Source organism: Gobio gobio (assembly GCF_949357685.1).
Source record: "Gobio gobio genome assembly, chromosome: 4".
Classification (NCBI taxonomy): Eukaryota; Metazoa; Chordata; class Actinopteri; order Cypriniformes; family Gobionidae; genus Gobio; species Gobio gobio.
The window spans coordinates 39,776,298-39,793,867 of NC_137100.1; the positions used below are offsets into that span (position 1 = coordinate 39,776,298).

General features: G+C 38.8%; 1 protein-coding gene across 2 annotated transcripts; it reads right to left on the minus strand.

The window, feature by feature from the left end:
* Nucleotides 1-268: 268 nt before the first annotated feature.
* lmo4a (LIM domain only 4a) lies at nucleotides 269-16,123 on the minus strand (the record flags this gene model as incomplete). Of its 2 annotated transcripts, XM_079814352.1 has the most annotated exons (5): nucleotides 15,732-16,123; nucleotides 8,684-8,929; nucleotides 3,007-3,103; nucleotides 1,488-1,646; nucleotides 269-1,259 (listed from the first exon to the last, which is right to left on the minus strand). In XM_079814352.1, the coding sequence occupies exons 2-5, from the start codon at nucleotides 8,920-8,922 to the stop codon at nucleotides 1,251-1,253; spliced, it is 504 nt and encodes a 167-aa protein (XP_079670478.1). In that variant the 5' UTR covers nucleotides 8,923-8,929; nucleotides 15,732-16,123. The 2 variants fall into 2 exon arrangements, with proteins under 2 accessions (XP_079670478.1, XP_079670479.1); XM_079814353.1 differs by lacking the exon at nucleotides 269-1,259 and having other exon boundaries at nucleotides 1,482-1,646; nucleotides 15,732-15,872.
* Between the last annotated feature and the right edge of the window lie 1,447 nt (nucleotides 16,124-17,570).

The following is a 17,570-nucleotide window of genomic DNA, read 5'->3' on the forward strand; positions in this document are numbered from 1 at the left end:
CGTTCACAAAGATGCACGCCCTTTTAGCAAGACCCACGGATTGAAATCACGGCAGGAGAAAGAGAAAGTGCCAACTCAAATGCCTTTCATTACTCTCTTTAACGATGCAAACGCAAGAGTTTTTGTTGAAATCTGGAAGGTAATGAACCATGTTTTTGGCCAAGGACTAATGGAGAGCCGTCTCGACTTCCAATGAGTGTCCAACATACCAATCCAAAACCACCAAATGTTGATGCACACTGAGCAGAGATGTCAAGACTGCATTTTTGATGGTTATAGTTATTTAATTAAGTACTTTTTTCCATTTTACAGATATCTTATTTTGAATGGTTCCTCCATTTAAACAGAGGACACAAGGAAACAGGTCAACCATTGAACACAATACAACAGCACATGAAATATGTACAATTTTACTCTCAATCTCCCTCACTCTCACATAAGTCTTGGCAGACACTGAATACCAGTCTCTCTTAGAGAATATGCATACAGACATAATTTATTCAACCAAACCATTGGGGAAAAAACATGCCGTTTCCTCTGGAGACTATGACCCTTTCAAAAAGAGCGCTTCATACGTCATAAACTTGAGCAGACGAAACAATACATGTTCACGTATCTGTACTGTGCATGTGTATGATTACTTGCTAATAGGAAGTAAATGACAAAGGAGGGAAAACTGGACATAATGTTTTGGCCACCAAAGACGACAGAACATTTTCAAAAAAGAAAGAATAAACTTACACTTGAAGTGAAAAAGGCCCTGTAAACAAAAGGCAACCACCACTGCAACAAAATGGTCATTTTTAACAGTCTTTTTATATATGGACGTTGTTTTGTGGGCAAGAAGTGACATCCATCATCATCCATAGACCCCTACAGTCCAAAATGTCGGGTAACGTCCACAACATTTCTTGAGAACCAAATCATGTTGAGCATCACCCCAGCATTATAGAGCTGCTCTTTTATTGAGTCTAAGTCTTTCAGGGTCAAGCTATCCCAGCCATATCCAGAAAGACCACTTATGCTTCCGTCTTTCTCCGACTTGATTACGTTTCCTTCGTTAGGGGTGATTGTCTCGCAAGTGACTCACAGTACTTGCGTGGTTCTGAATTCTTCTAAGGTGGCTGAATGCACAAAAGTGGCGTGGTAGATCTTGAGTGCGAGTGGACATTCACAATGATAGCTTGGAGGGAAGAGGTGAGGAAAAATATGAAGAAAAGGCACACCGCAAATTCTACATCCACGTTTCCTCAGCAAACCTGTGTAAAAAGAACCAAGTAGCCGATCAGTTTTTGTTTTTCTAGGAAAAATGCAATATCAGTCAGCCATTGCTCTTATTCTTTTTTTTTATCATACTGCATGTTTTTCTATCATCAACTACAATCAATTTACAAATTTAACATTTACAAAATGTATGCAAATTGAAGGACCGCATTGACAATAATAGGTTTCCACAAGGATTTCAATTCGCAGTGTTTTCATCATACCTTTTGGTCTGGTAGGAGGGTGTTGCTCTGCAGGGGGGTCAGGTGACTACTGAGCAAAGCTCCACCTGGTCGGTCATGCTCACAAAAGATGGTGCCGTTGACGTAGTGAAATCGGTCACCAGGCACCAAACGATTTCGACATGTGGCACAAGTGAAACACTGTTGAGGAGAAAACAAGGCAAAAAAAATTATTTCACTGACACTCGAAAGTGCGGACAGCTTCCTTTTACAAGTGAAATTACCTCTCATCAACTACTGAAATCTTCTCATTTCAGTAATGTGTATGAATGAATGAATGAATGAAAGGTTGATCAATGCTGTTTCCCTAGTGTTTGTAAGAGGCTTTTTTTTAGTTATGAGTGTGAATCATTTTCACTTGGGTTCATCAATGTTTTTTGTTTCACCAGTGTTTGTAAGAGGCTTTTCAATAATTATGACCTACAGTGGCCCCTGACAGAAAAGTCCTATATACAGTATAAACAGTAGTTTTCCACTACTGAAAAAAAATATGGAAACGAGCGAGACCAGAGTACCAACACATATGGTACATTTGCATTGTTTGGAAAAATCTATTACCCTCCAAGCTCACATTTCTTCAGATACTCACAAATTAGAAATTGTCAGGATGTAGTTACCCAATTTTGAAAACTTATGCAAACATGGACCACTGGGAAACCAAACCGATCCACTCAGCTTAATCAGGGAATGGTTTCCTTTTCCAATCAAATATTATTAAGACAGGTTGACACCTACACCACTATAATTAAGGAGGAATGTGTGGCACACTTGGGAAAGCGGTTAGTTGATGAGTTTTGGTAGGCGTCTCATGAGACTATCCTGCTATCCGTGTTCAGTAAAAGCAAGACTTCAGCTGACAATTCAAAGAGAAACATATTTCCCCAAAAAGAGACCGCTTTAAGTCTTTACAGATGTTTCCATTCCAACCAAATAATGAGAAGGATAAACACACACGTTAATACAATAATGCCTCTAATTCTCACTCTGGAGATATGGGATGTTGGTCCAAGTCATTGTTTTGCAAGAATTATGCATTTCAGTCTTTTAAATTCTAGTCTGGAGGGAGTTGCAATACAATACTCAAAAAGAAATACAATTTCATAAATCGAACTATTAAACATTGTCTCAAGCTTACGTTGAGCAATTCCTGCTGACTTGCATGCCAATGTCACAGGGAATTAGGTAATTGCAATGTACAAAACAAATTCCCTTATGTTTGGGACTGGTTCAGAAATTGTAACCGTACAAGGAAGTTGCATTAGTAATTCTGCAAATGGTGACTTTTTTTTTTTCTTCCCCAAACTAAAATGTTTCTAGGAATCAGCTCAGTCAGATCACAAACGACCCAGTTTAGTCAAATATTTAGTAAGTCTATAAAAAGAGTTGAGTCTGATGACTACTGTAAATGATTTAAATTAGAGTCTGTGAGTTATATTTAGTTTAAAAATGAGGAAAAAAAATACAGACAAAGATGAGCATTTGCTGACCGACTATGGCTCACCTTTAGGTGGTAGACGTTACCCTGGGCCCTCATCACCATCTCACTGGCAGGGATAGACTGTCCACATGCACTGCAGGCTCCACTGTGACCAAACAACCTGCACAGAGTGACAACACATCAGCTGAAAAGTAAGTCAACACTGATACAGTTTAACATCCAAAAAACATGTTTCTTTAAGTGACATTTTCACTTGAGGGATAAAAACGGTATACCATATTGCAAAATGACACACAAACCCCCCTGAAAATAACACTTCCCATAATTCACTTCTATTCAGTCCATGCATGGGGAAATACATTTTTACGTCCATAGCTTGAAGTGTGAGTGCTTTGCAATGCGTGTTTGTGCATGCGTGGCTTGTATGGCAGGGCATCAAAGCCCATATAGTCCTTAGACTGCAGCCTATCAGCTAATCTGGAGTGGCAGTGTAATTGGTGGCAATGGGTGGGGGGTGGCTATAGGAGCCTCTGATCCACCCTTGGCTCCTAATTAGGGTGCACTTGATTACTCTGCTGCCTGAGCTTGAGGTTGTTATGGGCAATTTTAGGAGAACACTTAAATGAGTTCAAGTCGTGCTCTTGATGAGCTGAAAGAAAGAAAAAGGGGAAAAAAGCATCTAAACACACACACTGCCGTATAGAGATGAAACCCAGATGCACACAAACAACACGCAACATACAAGCATTCCACTCGCACACATGAGCGCAAACAACTTGTTTTCATTCAATACACCTGGAGCCACCGTGTCAGTCATGTTTCGGTAGGAAACATTTCTTCCGCTCCCTCTCAGGGGTCTTTATTGTGACGGTAACCAGACCAGTTTGGCAGCGAATTCTCACCGACTCACTTTCTCCTCTTCCCCCTTCCCTCTCGCTCAACCCCTCCTCCGCTATCACTGTCCCAGCTCTGACTGCTCGCAGTAATGAATTTTTGATCTTAATCCAAACAGTAATTTAATAAGAGACGGCAGAAAGGAGCCCTGTTCTCCCTAATTAATGCACCCTACTTTTATCAGACCTCAGGCTCCACGCTGTGTCATTTGGTAATGAAGCTCTGCCCTTTTGATTAGCTGTATTATACATATTTAATACACTGCAGATTGAGTACATGCACTCTTAAAGGAAATATCCGTAAGACCACCCTTGACACATGTTTGCTGAATTATAGCACCGCAAGAGATGTCCTTTTGCGAAAAAAGTATTTTCTTTCTTACTTGAGTTGTTATATAACCCAAAGTTGTCATGAAATAAGTGCTGATCATAGGTTGTACCTCTATTAAGAAGGCCTGATCTGGCAAAAAATAGGCGTAACATACAATATATTTAATTATATAATAATAACAACAATATATAAAAGATACAATTGAAATAAGTAGCGTTGTGTTTTTCAGGTAAATCTAAGTATTCAGATGCAGAAATTAAATAAACAAAAAATAACAGTCTTCACTGTATACATGAAATATAACTTATATAATTAATTAATAAAAAATATTTATTTGTTAAAGCTACAAGTCATTTTCTCTTTTAATCGCTATAGATTGCTGTCGCGCCTCAGTTAAAGCTGCTCGTGAACTGATCATCTCTTCTAGTTAATTAATATCATCCAATAAACACAACAAGAAATGTTGTTTCAACCAAAGGAAGACAGTATACAACGTTTTTCAAGTTCAAGTCCACTGATGTTAATCTTCTAACTCTCCTGACTGTTTAGTCGGAAAAAAAACGTCAGATTCGGCCTTGTGATTGGTCAGATCGCCTGTCAATCAAACTGCGAAGGGTGAATTGAATCAACGTTCATGTCCTGTGTGCGCAGCTCTGTGTGTGCGCACAGAAAACAGCACACAAGTTACAATTCTCTTGCACCTTATGCCTGACTCGACTCAAAAACACATGCAAATGATAAACTTACACTCTATGATGGTTAAACTTTGCAATTAATCTGGGAATCATATGTGTTCTGAATGTGTACGTGTTCATGGATCACCTACGATCCCTATACTTGACATCACACTCCTGCGATGTGACTATCGCGAATGCACACACTGCGATATTGATGATAAAATATATCCTACAGCCCTAACAAATGTATTTTACTTTTTTTTTAATGTGAAAGCAATTGAAAATAATGATTTGAATTTGTTTCAAATATGGCAGGACTGCAGTTTCTTTTGGATTTTGGGGTCAGAGAGATTGTTTGATTTTTGAACAGGCATCTCTGGCACTTCTACAGCAATCACAGGCACAAAAAAAAAAAAAACATCTGTTCGGCAATGCCAAATAGTCAGACATCCCTGGTTGAGGTCCAAACAGACCAGTGTGGGTCTAACAGGCAACAATGCCGTGCCGTCATGGACCAATGCATCATTGCACACATCCAAACACACAGAGGTCAATTTCAAAGCCTCAGCAATTATAAACAAATCTAATCTCCTCACCTCTGGAGCCTTCAGCTCAAAATATACAAGGGAATTGAGGCCAAATTCAATCAAAGAGTTATGCAATCATCATCATCATACGGCACATATGCAATCATAGACCTCAGCGAAAACTGCCATAAAAATAAACGATCAGTTGTTGGGTTTGCAAAATCAAGGTTACATTTTGTTTTGTAGACTGGTAAAAATTGAGTTGAGTTCTAATGTGATCACTGACTGTGCTTTAGGTTCAAGGCTGTACTGTTTAACCACAGTGTACAGCACATGAAAAACATGTGGGGAGTCTTTGATGAATATGGCTGCTCCAGATGCCATGTTACATGCACCCACACACTTCCTGTCATAATTGGTGAACTTTCTTGTTACAGTTCACGCAGTAACATATATTCCAATGTGTTGCCACAGAAAAGATATCTTGAGTATGACAGACGCTGCACTACAAATGGATGAATTAACATTTGGTTTAAATTTGTATAAAACTTAAACTAGTATAAAAAAAATTGACATTTTTATCTTGGACAAAAATATTAAATAATTAGAAATACCTTGTACAACCAGAAAATAACTAACGTCATAAACAGAAAAAATGGCTGTTTGTTAATGCAAGATATGATAGTGTGGAGGGTTTTGACGGTTTTCTACTGTTTAAAGGTCCCATGACATGAAAATTTCACTTTATGAGGTTTTTTAACATTAATATGAGTTCCCCTAGCCTATATATGGTCCAGTGGCTAGAAATGACGATCGGTGTAAACCAAGCCCTGTGTGTCCGGCTCTGCCTTTGAGAAAATGAAAGCTCAGATGGGCCGATCTGGAATCTTCCCTATATGTCGTCATCAGTTCACACAGATTTTCTTTCTAAATTGTTTAATACTGTTTATGCATCAGTGACTAAACGATATACTTCACATTGTTTCTCATAGTAGCATGAAAAAAAATCTGTTATTTAAATGTATTAAACTACAGAGCGCGATCAAAGAACACTCTCTTTATAATATTCGGAGATGTCAATCACACATCGCCAGTGTATCTGCACACTTGCCCAAACTGCCGTTATAATGACGCTGTTATGCTGCACAACGAAGCTCGTACTGTATTCAAATCGATATTGTGTTTGCTATTAGGTGTGGTCAAAGCATTTTGTGAGAGAGATGGTTGCAATGACGAGATCACTGCATTCACACGATCAACAGACAGTCTTTCGACTCAATGCTCATCACTGCAGCCTTTCATGTGATGGGAAAAGATCTAAAAAATTATGCTATAATCAACACTTTGTTTCACGATTCGTTAATCTCGACAGCTGTAATAGTAAAAAAAAAAAACGTAGTAAAAGTATTCGAGAGGGGTTCCACATGTAATACACATTTCAAATGTAAAAATGTCAGCCAATCACAACAGTGGGCCAACAGTGGGCGTTTACACTGAAGTCTCACAGCAGACACGCCCCTTCAAACATTCAAACCAGAGGGTTAAAATCAGGATAGAAAAATGCCTTTAATTTCTAAATTATGACATTTAATGATGAAAAAAAGATACTAACAATATAAGTACACCTCAGGAAACATTATAAAATAATTTTAAAAATCCACATCATGGGACCTTTAAATATGAAACAAGTTTACTGTAGAAGCCCATGTAAATATCCTGAGCACTTCAGACCATTCACCTGAACTTAAAGCACTACTGAATCTGGAAAGGAGATATAGATATGTTAAATTATATAGGGTTCATAGACATTTCTAACAATACATTTCCATGACTTTTAAGAAAATATTCAGGACCTAACCTTCCATGAAAGTCTGTGTATACAAGTAATATAAGAAAAATCTATGTTCAAATGTCAAATCACAGCCTATCTTAACTAATTAGCGTAAATCTATATGGTTTAATACAAAATAAACGCTGACACACCAGTAAAACGGTCAGATAAAATACTGTCTGACCCTAGCAATGGATTAACACGCATCAGTGGGAGGCAACAATGATAAATAAGTAAATAAAAGTGTCCAGTAACACTGACAGTAACTTTACAAGGTGGCAGTGCCAGAGACAAACTTTTGGAATACAAAATTGGGTAATTAAGGAGATTTTAAAACAGCTTTGCCTCCTAGTATTTACCATTCATCTCATTGGAAAACCATCACCATCAATCATTAACATGATTTCAAAGAGCATTGTATTTATTTATTTATTTATAAGTGCAATTTTTACTGATTACCTTTGTTGTTTTGTCAAATACTTAAATTTAACCAATTACTTAAATCAATCAGAATACTGGACTGTTACCAATAAAACTATCATTAACAAAAGCCATCTTTACACTGCAAAGGTGGAACAGAAGCTGTATCTGAAATATGTAATAGCTTAAATGTTTATTTACATGCTGTTTAATGTTACTCAAATTATAAAATGAACAGGAACTCTTTACAGAGTCATTGTCAGTTATTGATATGCTCTTGATATTGTAGGCTAATAATGATTCGTCGATTAAAAGATAGATTAAAAAAAATTGTGTTTGGGGAAACTGCACGTCATATTCTGACTACACAGATAAAACTACAAACATTTACAAATTATTTTAATGCTTTTTATGCATTCGAAAATGAAGACTTTGTGTGATCTTACCAGCATGATGAATAAATGACATTAACCGGAATAAACTATACAGAAAGGGAGCAGAGAATGTGACCGATCGTGAAGCTGTCCATAACTTGGACTTTTTTGTTTATGATGACAGGAGAACTCACGAGTTTCAGTAAGAATTCAGTCAGAGAGTGCAGTGCGCGCAGTGAACAAAACTCTGTTTCAGCGATGACTAATCTGAACGCCTCTGATTGGCCATCACGCTCGACAGAAACGCGTGTGATTGGTTATAATGCTCAATACTGCAAAAGGAAATCTGACGGAATGCAGCAGTCGGGTGGATAGAAGGAATGAAGTATGTTTACGAAGTTTCAAAGTTTGTTTAACCAATATTATCAATTAAACAGATATTCTATTACATAAATTTTTTTAAACAAATTTCCATGACTTTTCCAAAACTTTCTGGTTTATTTATTTTTCCAAAACTTTTCCAGGCCTGGAAATTGCCATTTTATTGTTATTTTCCAGTCAAATACAGAGATGTCCAGTCCTCATCGAACACATTATGACTGATACTGGAACCAGGAACATCAATGAATTGCTCTTATTCAACATTTCTGTCTCACCAAATCCCTGACTGTCCGTTTCGTTTAGTACCTGATGTAATCGTTCCTGCAGAGGATCATTCCTCCTTTGCTGAAACAGGTGCTGCCGATCTCTCCCAGTTGAGCCTGGCAGCAGGAGCACTTAAGGCAGCGCGTGTGCCAGTACCGATCCATGGAGAAGAGCAGGAAGCGGTCTGAGATCCGACCTCCGCAGCCTGCACAGGAGCGCACTACCCCGCCACTACCTCCTGTCACCGCTACGGCGGTGGTTTCCACACGGCTGTTCACCATCGCCTGCCTGCGGGATAAAACGGAGAAGCTCGTAAATCAGCATATCTGGCCTGTGTTATCCAGAGGCCAGATAGTTATACCACTATCAGAAGATCAGCCATTAGAGATGCTCCCCCAAACAAATCACCATAATACATTCTTATGGTCCTAAAACATCATGGGACAGATAGATTTCTTGCCCTATTGCTGACTTCATTTTCAATGTCCCCATCCAGAGACAAGAGGAAAAAGGATAAAACTGGCTGAACAATTGGGATTATAATAAAAAGGAAAAGTATTTTCCTGCAATTTATTACAGTAAATAACAATAAACAAAGCGAGGAAAGTTACTGATGTAGCAGTACAGTATGCTCTAGTATATTTACAGATTAAGTGTAATGGGATATGTTTACAGTACTATGCTGGTGCTTAGGCTCCCAAAATGTATTGTTGAATACATGATGTTCTTGCATAATGTGTTTTTTTACACTATTTGTCATTTTATTTCTCTGTGGCTGTGCTCACCTTTAGGTTCTTGCTTTGTAAAATTTAGTTTATTACATCTAAAATCATCTTTGTTGTTTATCACGGTTCTTTTGTATTCTGAGTGAGGAATTTTCATACTCTATTTGTAAGTTTGCCAAAGTAGCAACCAGTTAGCTCACAACAACAGTATTGCAAGCCCCCAACAGCAGAGATCTTTTAAAGCATTGAGATATTATTTATTTTCCATTTTCTTCAAGTTATGATTACATAAAAGGGGCCTGCTATAACTCTATATAAAAGAGCAAACAGTTGTATTATGTAACATTAATACTGACTAATAGAATTTTAATTTACTTAAGCAAAAACTTTTCAAATTCTAATCAAAGGAAACAATCATAAATGTGATTTCACTACTTACAATATTTTTATCCCACTATGCAGTGCAATGAGAGATAATGTGGTTGGCAATAGAAGAACTGTAAACAGTTAAAGGGGTGATGAACTGAGAAATCAACTTTCCCTTGAGCTTTTGATATATAAAAGGTCATGGTAATATAAGAATATCCTGTAAGTTTTAGAGCTGAGAACTTTATTTTTAATGAATATCCAGCTCATGTGGGGAAGACATTGCAAGCATTTTTCATTTAACCACGGAGTCGTTAGTAAATAAGAGACTGGATTTGCAGACAGGATGAGATTACATGAATGGATGAAGCAACACACTAATGTGAGTAAAAAAAAAAAAATATGTGATAGTATTGCATTGTTACAGATCGTTTGATATTTATGGATTATGTGTACATTACAGAACATACCTTAGCACGCTGTCACAGGCTGGAGAATACTTTATTTGTGGTGTTCTTGGTTCATTACTATCTTGATGTGCGTTGTTCACTCTCGCACGCCCGCACGTGTGTACGGTTATAGTCATCGATCGGGCGGACCAAATAACGTTGATTAAAAAAAATAACATTCCAATCAATCGCGGGGGGGATGAGAGATGAATAATTGTGTTTGTTTGATAAAGACATTTTGCGAGCTGGGCGATTCATTCCGGTTGCTGTTTGCCACAGGCTTTCACGGACAGGGGGAGCAGGAGCTCATTAAATATGCAAACCTTATCCAATCCTAGCCGTGGGCGTTTACTTCCAAGTCTTCAGTGCGGCACGCCCATCAAAATCGTGTCTTGAGAGAGGCTCAAAACCAGGTCAGAAAATAGCCTATTACTTATTCATTATGATGTTTTTGAATGTAAAACCCACACGAACGCAATAAGTTGACCTCAGACAACAGTATAAAAATTTTTTTAAAAGCCAGTTCATGACCCCTTTAATGAAACTTCCTTAAGTACTTAAAGGATTAGTTCACCCAAAAATGAAAACTCTGTCATTAATTACTCACCCTCATGTCGTTCCAAACCCGTAAGACCTTCGTTTATCTTCGGAACACAAATTAAGATATTTTTGATGAAATCTGTGAGCTCTCAGGTCCCTCCATAGATAGCCATTTAATTAACACTTTCAAGGTCCAGAGAGTTAGTAAAGACATTAAAATAGTCCATTTGACTCCAGTGGTTCAACCTTAATTTAATGAAGCGACGAGAATATTTTTTTGTTTTTGCACACAAAAGGTAATGACTTAATTCAACAATTTCGTTCTAGCCTGTGCCAGTCTCCTACGCAGTTTCCATTGTAAATAGTGCAGCGCCCTCGAGATCTACGGCAGCCGAGGGCACCGCCCAGAAGGAAATTGTTGAATAAAGTCATTATTTTGTTTGTTTTTGCACACAAAAGGTATTCTCGTCGCTTCATTAAATTAAGGTTGAACCACTGGAGTCAAATGGACTATTTTAATGAGGTTTTTACTACCTCTCTGGACCTTGAAAGTGTTAATTAAATAGCTGTCTATGGAGGGACCTGAGAGCTCTCGGATTTCATCCAAAAAAAAAACTTAATTTGTGTTCCGAAGATGAACGAAGGTCTTACGGGTTTGGAACGACATGAGGGTCAGTATTTAATGACAGAATTATAAACTAACATAAGGGAACTAACCCTTTAATATATGTCTTGGAAGAGTTTCACCAATGAAGAGGTACACAAGACCAGGTGCTTCTAAAATGACTGCATAATGGACACAGCCATATCTCTAAGGCACTGCTAAACAACCTATGGCCACCATAACATAAATATTATAAGTATTTATCAACACATCAAAATGTGTTTGTACAAGCATAATGATGTTATATGAAGTACTTCAAGAAAAGTTACAGTTTAAAAAAAAGAAGAAATTTATAGTGCAATGTTATTGCCACGGAACTATAATAAAACTCATGCTGCAGGCAATTCTATGGAAATGATGTAGTCCACAGATTTTTATATCTGCCTTAACATTATCAGTTTATATCTACAGCTCATTTCCAGAACTTTCATTGCAAACATGAGTGGAGATCAAACCCAGCTGGAGGCAGTGCAGCTTTCAAATGGCAGTAACTGAAACCGTAAGGACAAAAACTAAAGTCTGTTCCCTTTCAGAGTTCGTTATCTCAGAGTGTGAATGTTGATCCGAGAACAAGGGTCATATCAATATAGCATCTCCAAATAAGAGCACTAATCTAGAAATCTAGCTATCCGTATCTGTACGAGGCTTTACAAACACCACCTTGCTTTACCACAGTTCACAGTTCTCACAGGACCATGTAAACAAAAATAATTCAGAGGTGGAACTCCAACTACTTTTCCAAGAGTGATTTTAAATATGTCCTAGTTTGCAGTCGGAATGCCTTGCGGTAAACAGCCTTCAACCAACACGAGAACTCAATCACAACACCAACCACTGTTAATGATGTTTTCCAAATGAAAGTGCAGCTGATTTGTCATTCCCCTTCTGAAGATTTTAGCTCGAGTATGTTTTCACTTATGTCGAGTGTATTCCCTTGATGAGTTACTGTTCACCAGCCGTTTCCCTGCGAGCAAGCAAACTACTCCAGTTCTCAATAAACAGCCTTATGCAGTTCCAGAAGGTTGAATGCAGTCTAACCACCAACCATCCTTACCACACACTAGTACAGTTTTAGTATGTCTAGCTTCAGGCCAACATATTACCTTTTTCCGACATTATCTAAAATAAGCATGAAGATTGTGGTTTGAGAAGGTCTGACTGTCCAACTAAGCAAAAGACATTCAGACTCGAGGCACAATACATATGCTCAGGCACATTAGGAAATGCTTGCACATTTTACTTCTAAAAATAACTTTGTATCTCTGCAATGTTTTCTGAGCTAACACAAAGCGAGCTTCTATGCTGCATTCGGAAAACCTCAGCAAAACTTTGTGAGGACCAGTCGGAGCAGTTCTCTCCTTTTGGAGAGGCTACAGCAATGTGAGGAAGAGGCTTTGGACATCTGGCTGAAGCTATATCACTTGTTATTTCCTCCCTCTGTTGTTCTAAAGGACAGGTCAGTCGACAGCAGACTGGAGACATAGGCCAGGTTAGAGGTCACAACTGAGCCCTGTTGATTGGTAGGGTCGACCAGGGGTCAAAAGAGGAGAGGAAAGCAACAGGAAGGCTCTTTGTGCTTTGCTCCAAAAGGAGTGGGAATGCTTTCCTCAGGTCCTATCTGTCTTCCCAGCCTTGTGCCGGACATAAGATATCGACCGCCACACACTTTCCCACAAACAAGAGCATGAACAGTGCCAACAGGTACCATAGGCTCCTAAATGGACAGTTCCCCCAGAAATGAAAAAAGTCATACAGGTTTGGAATGACATGAAGGTGAGTAAATTGTGACAGCATTTTTATTTCGGGGGGGAACTATCCCTTTGAACTTTGGATGTTTTTGGTGAAGCATCTTATCCACAGTTTATGCTGTGGTGGAATCATGAAACAGAGCTTTCGACGTGAAAATGGAGAAATCCTAAAGCTAAGAAAAAGCAATCTGCAGAAAAATAGCCTTGAAAGATCTTGTGCACATGTGTGGTTTACATTCGCTCACCTTACCTGATAAAACTGGCCCAACAGGTCTACTACAACACTCAGAGAGCTGCATAAGCAAACAGAGTGACATCCCGAAACTTACATGATCATACATGCCTGAATTCTTATTGGAGAATTTGCCAGGCACCGGTTTAAACCAATTTCCGACACCCTTGGCTCTAATCTTTTCATTGTCATGTCAGAGTTGGGCATATTTGTAAGTCTAACACAAACTATGAGCCTGATATCTTATTAAATGCATCGGGACCAGCTGTATAAGATTATAAACCTGAACCAAAAGTAAATTTATTCAGCGCTCCTACACAAACAGATTTCGCCTCAGGACCTTTTCTCCATAACTGACACCAGTAACAAGCACCATACATTGTCATTCCCGCACACCTGCAGAAGTGCCGTTCCAAAGCAGGTTGCCAAATAACTTTGCAACAGTTAATTTCATGAAAATGCAAATCCCCCATTTTTTAATCATCCTATTCCTGCAGACCTGAGAGCTAGAGAGAGACAATGCTGCTGAATGGGACCCTGAGGGAATATCACACGCTTTGAGGCTTGGCTGTTTCAATACAGAACAATTACATTATCCCTCTAATAACTTAGGTAAGTTAATCCTTCACTGGAAACGCTTGGCGACAACCTTTTTAAGCTATGAGGCTTAATGTAGTGTCTTATCACAGGGTAGCAGGAGTTGTGACGCTATAGGCCTATATCTTTGGCAGTCTGCATTGTGTTGTGACAAATTCGACAAGCAAAATATGGCATACATACTGCTTGGGAGGAGTGCAAAGTGTGTTTAAAGGTCACTGCTAACTTAAAACAGGCAAATCTGTGCTGAAGGTGATTTATAGGCAAATGGTTGTAGATCAATGTGCAGATAATGACATAAATGAGTGGAGAATGTCGTAAAAGCTCTACAGACCCACTATTTCTACTTATTAAAGAGGGGCTTCTTGGTCAAATATAATCACATATGGTTAATGGAGCAACATTAGATTAATAAAATAAACATACAAACAAAAAGCTTGTACCTTAGACCTTCGAGCCGAGAATGTATCCTGCTTTCCCAAACGAATAAACTGAACTATTCAACCAAGTGACTGTTAGTTTCGAAGTGAGGAGCTACTCTGGAAACAGACCAAACTCTTCTCTTTCTCTCTTGTTATTTAAACGCTGTCATCAGAAAGGTCAGCGAGGCGGAGGCTCGTTCAGTTCCACTCGACTAACGGGCTGATTGATGAAATAAGAGGCAAAAACAGAAGCTAATGAAGAGAAACACAATACCGTCGCTGTCCGAGCGCAGACTGATGGATTGGTGTCGGCTTGACAGGGCATATGATGGGTCTACACTATTAGACAAATCACATATCATCAATTACTAGCCTAATGGTGTAAGAGACTTAAGAACACTATTATGTTTTATGGTTGTGCCTCAACTTTTCCTTTTCTCAACTTCTGTTGAGAACTAACTTAACCGCACGGTCTCCATAGAAACTCGCTGACGCGAGAACGCGAATACCTTGACTTTTAATATTATTTGACTTATTCTGTAAATGTCAATTTTTTGTGTCATAACACGTCGGTTAGGAGAACAAATAACTGCGCACAAACTCAGTGTGAGTCGGTGATAATTAAAATAAATGAGCGTAACACCATGGTTCGCAGCCTCTAAAAATAGTAGCGAGTCCAGTGAGCAAATGACCAAACCCTGGTTGGCACCACCGCAGATTAGCAGTATATCCTTCTCTTTTAATAATGCGCTCTGGGGCCATATAACTACACGCTTCGCCGTTTCATTAAAACGGGTCTCTTTTTAATTAACACTCCGCGCACAACTCCCCATTGTGCACAATTCTCCGGTCCAGTGACAGCACAAAGGCTGCGTCTCAAAAGATAACATGCTGCCTACCTAGACAGCGTTTTACCTAGAACACCACCTCAGCCCAGCTGCCTGGGTTGGCAGCTCACTGTGATTTGAGCTACAGCCATTGAGTGAGCGTGTACGGGGAAGTTCCAATGTAAAGTTTGGTTAATGCATTTTTTAATGCTGTGCAATAAATCATAAAAATAACACATATAGCCTAACCTCTAAATAATAAAATAACTCTGACACTCGCAACGCTATTGACATCAAAATGCCTTGGCGTCTGCTAAATTACGCATAATAACTACAAACGTGTGATAAGATACAACAAAATGACATCTTATAAAAGCAGACGTTGTGATGTGCGTTTGAACACGCACAGAACTGACCAAACTGTTACAGACAAACAGACAGACAACGAAACTATCTAACCTTACTGAAAACAAGTTCACAATCTGTTTAATGATCAAATGTTTACTAGCTTTCTACTCACCGTTATTTGTAACGTTACGTAGTCTGGAAAGAAGTCAAAGGTGGTGGAATCACTCTCAAAGTTATTGCGCGGTAATAAGCAGTGAGAGACTGGCTGTCCTTGTGTTTGTATTTTGCTTTCGCCCACCCAAAAAACGTTGAAGAAAATGAGCTTTTGATAATCCGAGCGTCGCGTGTTCCAACAAACTTCAAAACCGTCCCTCTTGTTAGAAGCGCTCCGCCACAACCGTCAGATTCATGTTAATGTTGAGCAATTGCACATGATCTTGCACGTCGCGGGTTCTTAAAACTAGCAACTTATTATAACAACTCGCTTTCTTATGACTCAGTCCCCAAAACCTCCTATGAGCTGCAAAGTCACAGTTATTTCTGGCGTCAGTTTACGCTGAAATTACTCACGAACGAACAGGGAGAAAATTTTAAAGTCACTCCTCTGGTGACGTGCCATAGGTGCAACCTCCGCAGCCAATAAACGACGAGGGGGCGTGGTATTTGACAGAATGATGGATGGCTGTTTGGGCAACTTCAAATAATTTGAAACTAATTTAAATTGCCCATAATCAGCACGGCTGAGTTACGCCGAGAGGATTTAAAGGCCGTTTTTATCCACAGCATTTAAACCTACCGCAATTTAAATTTGTTGTGTTAATTATTCACCTATGCGCTTACGCAAATGGACATTCTTCTAAGCATCATTCTATAAATAAACCGAAAAAAGATACAAAAACACAGTCCAAATAACAGATGTGCTCACGCGAGAGGAAAACAGGCATCTGTTAAATTGAACGCTACCACGTGCTCTCACCTTATATTTGCTGCGTCTCTCTGCACGATCGAAGCTGCGAACATCTGGCCAAGATGGAAAGCCAATTACCTCTGGCGCCGTAAATCTTTATTTAACCAATGCAATACTGTCCAATTTGCCTTGATTTACCATTACAGGCTTACATGAACTGGCCTTGGCCTCTCTCTTACAGCCAGTGCTAACGGTAAGAAATGTTGTGGCTTATGATGTCAACTAAACACGGGCAGTAGCAATGTCTAAACTGTTAATGGCAATAATTTGACAGTAGCCTAATAAACCTTATAAACAACTTTGTTGTTGTTCCAACTAGGTACTCTGTTCATTATTTAAGAGATGCCCAGAGCAGTCCTTATACAATGACGCAAGGATGCCCATTTGTAGCTACATTTAATGTAGTAAGGGCAATGCAACATTTACCTAACCGAATTTAACTTCACTTGTGCTCTGGTTGAATTTAATAGTGTAGGCCTACTTTTTTCACAAAAATAATTTGAGGTCAAACAATCGATTGACCCCCTGTCTGGCACTAAAATAAATCTTATAATTTAGAGTAAGCTACATTTATTCAGAAAGAAAGGGTTAAAAGTATGTATAAGGCCCAATCAAAAGCTACGCAAAGGTCACAAACAACACATTCATTTTCACACATGCAGCAGAGCCAAAATCAATTTTTCAAGAAAATGTTCACATTGGAGTTGTACACATCCTTGTGTCTTCCTTACTAGTCAAAGCAGTGGGGCCTATTATTTAATAGAAGAGTTAGCAATGGTGTTATTATTCCTGCTCCGGAAATAAGGGTCTGGCGGCATCTAGTGGAGGATTGTATGAACAATTTTTTTTGCACGTGAGGCTAGAACTAGAAGCAGAAGCGAAAAGAAAATAACATTAGTAAGTTTGGATAATGATTCTTTTCCCTCTCTAAAATGAGAATACACTATTAAATTATTCTCTGTAGGCTACTTTTTAATTCGCTTGTGTGAATTTCTCCACATATTTCTCAGCAAAATGTGAAACTCTGATGTCATGGTCCTGTTA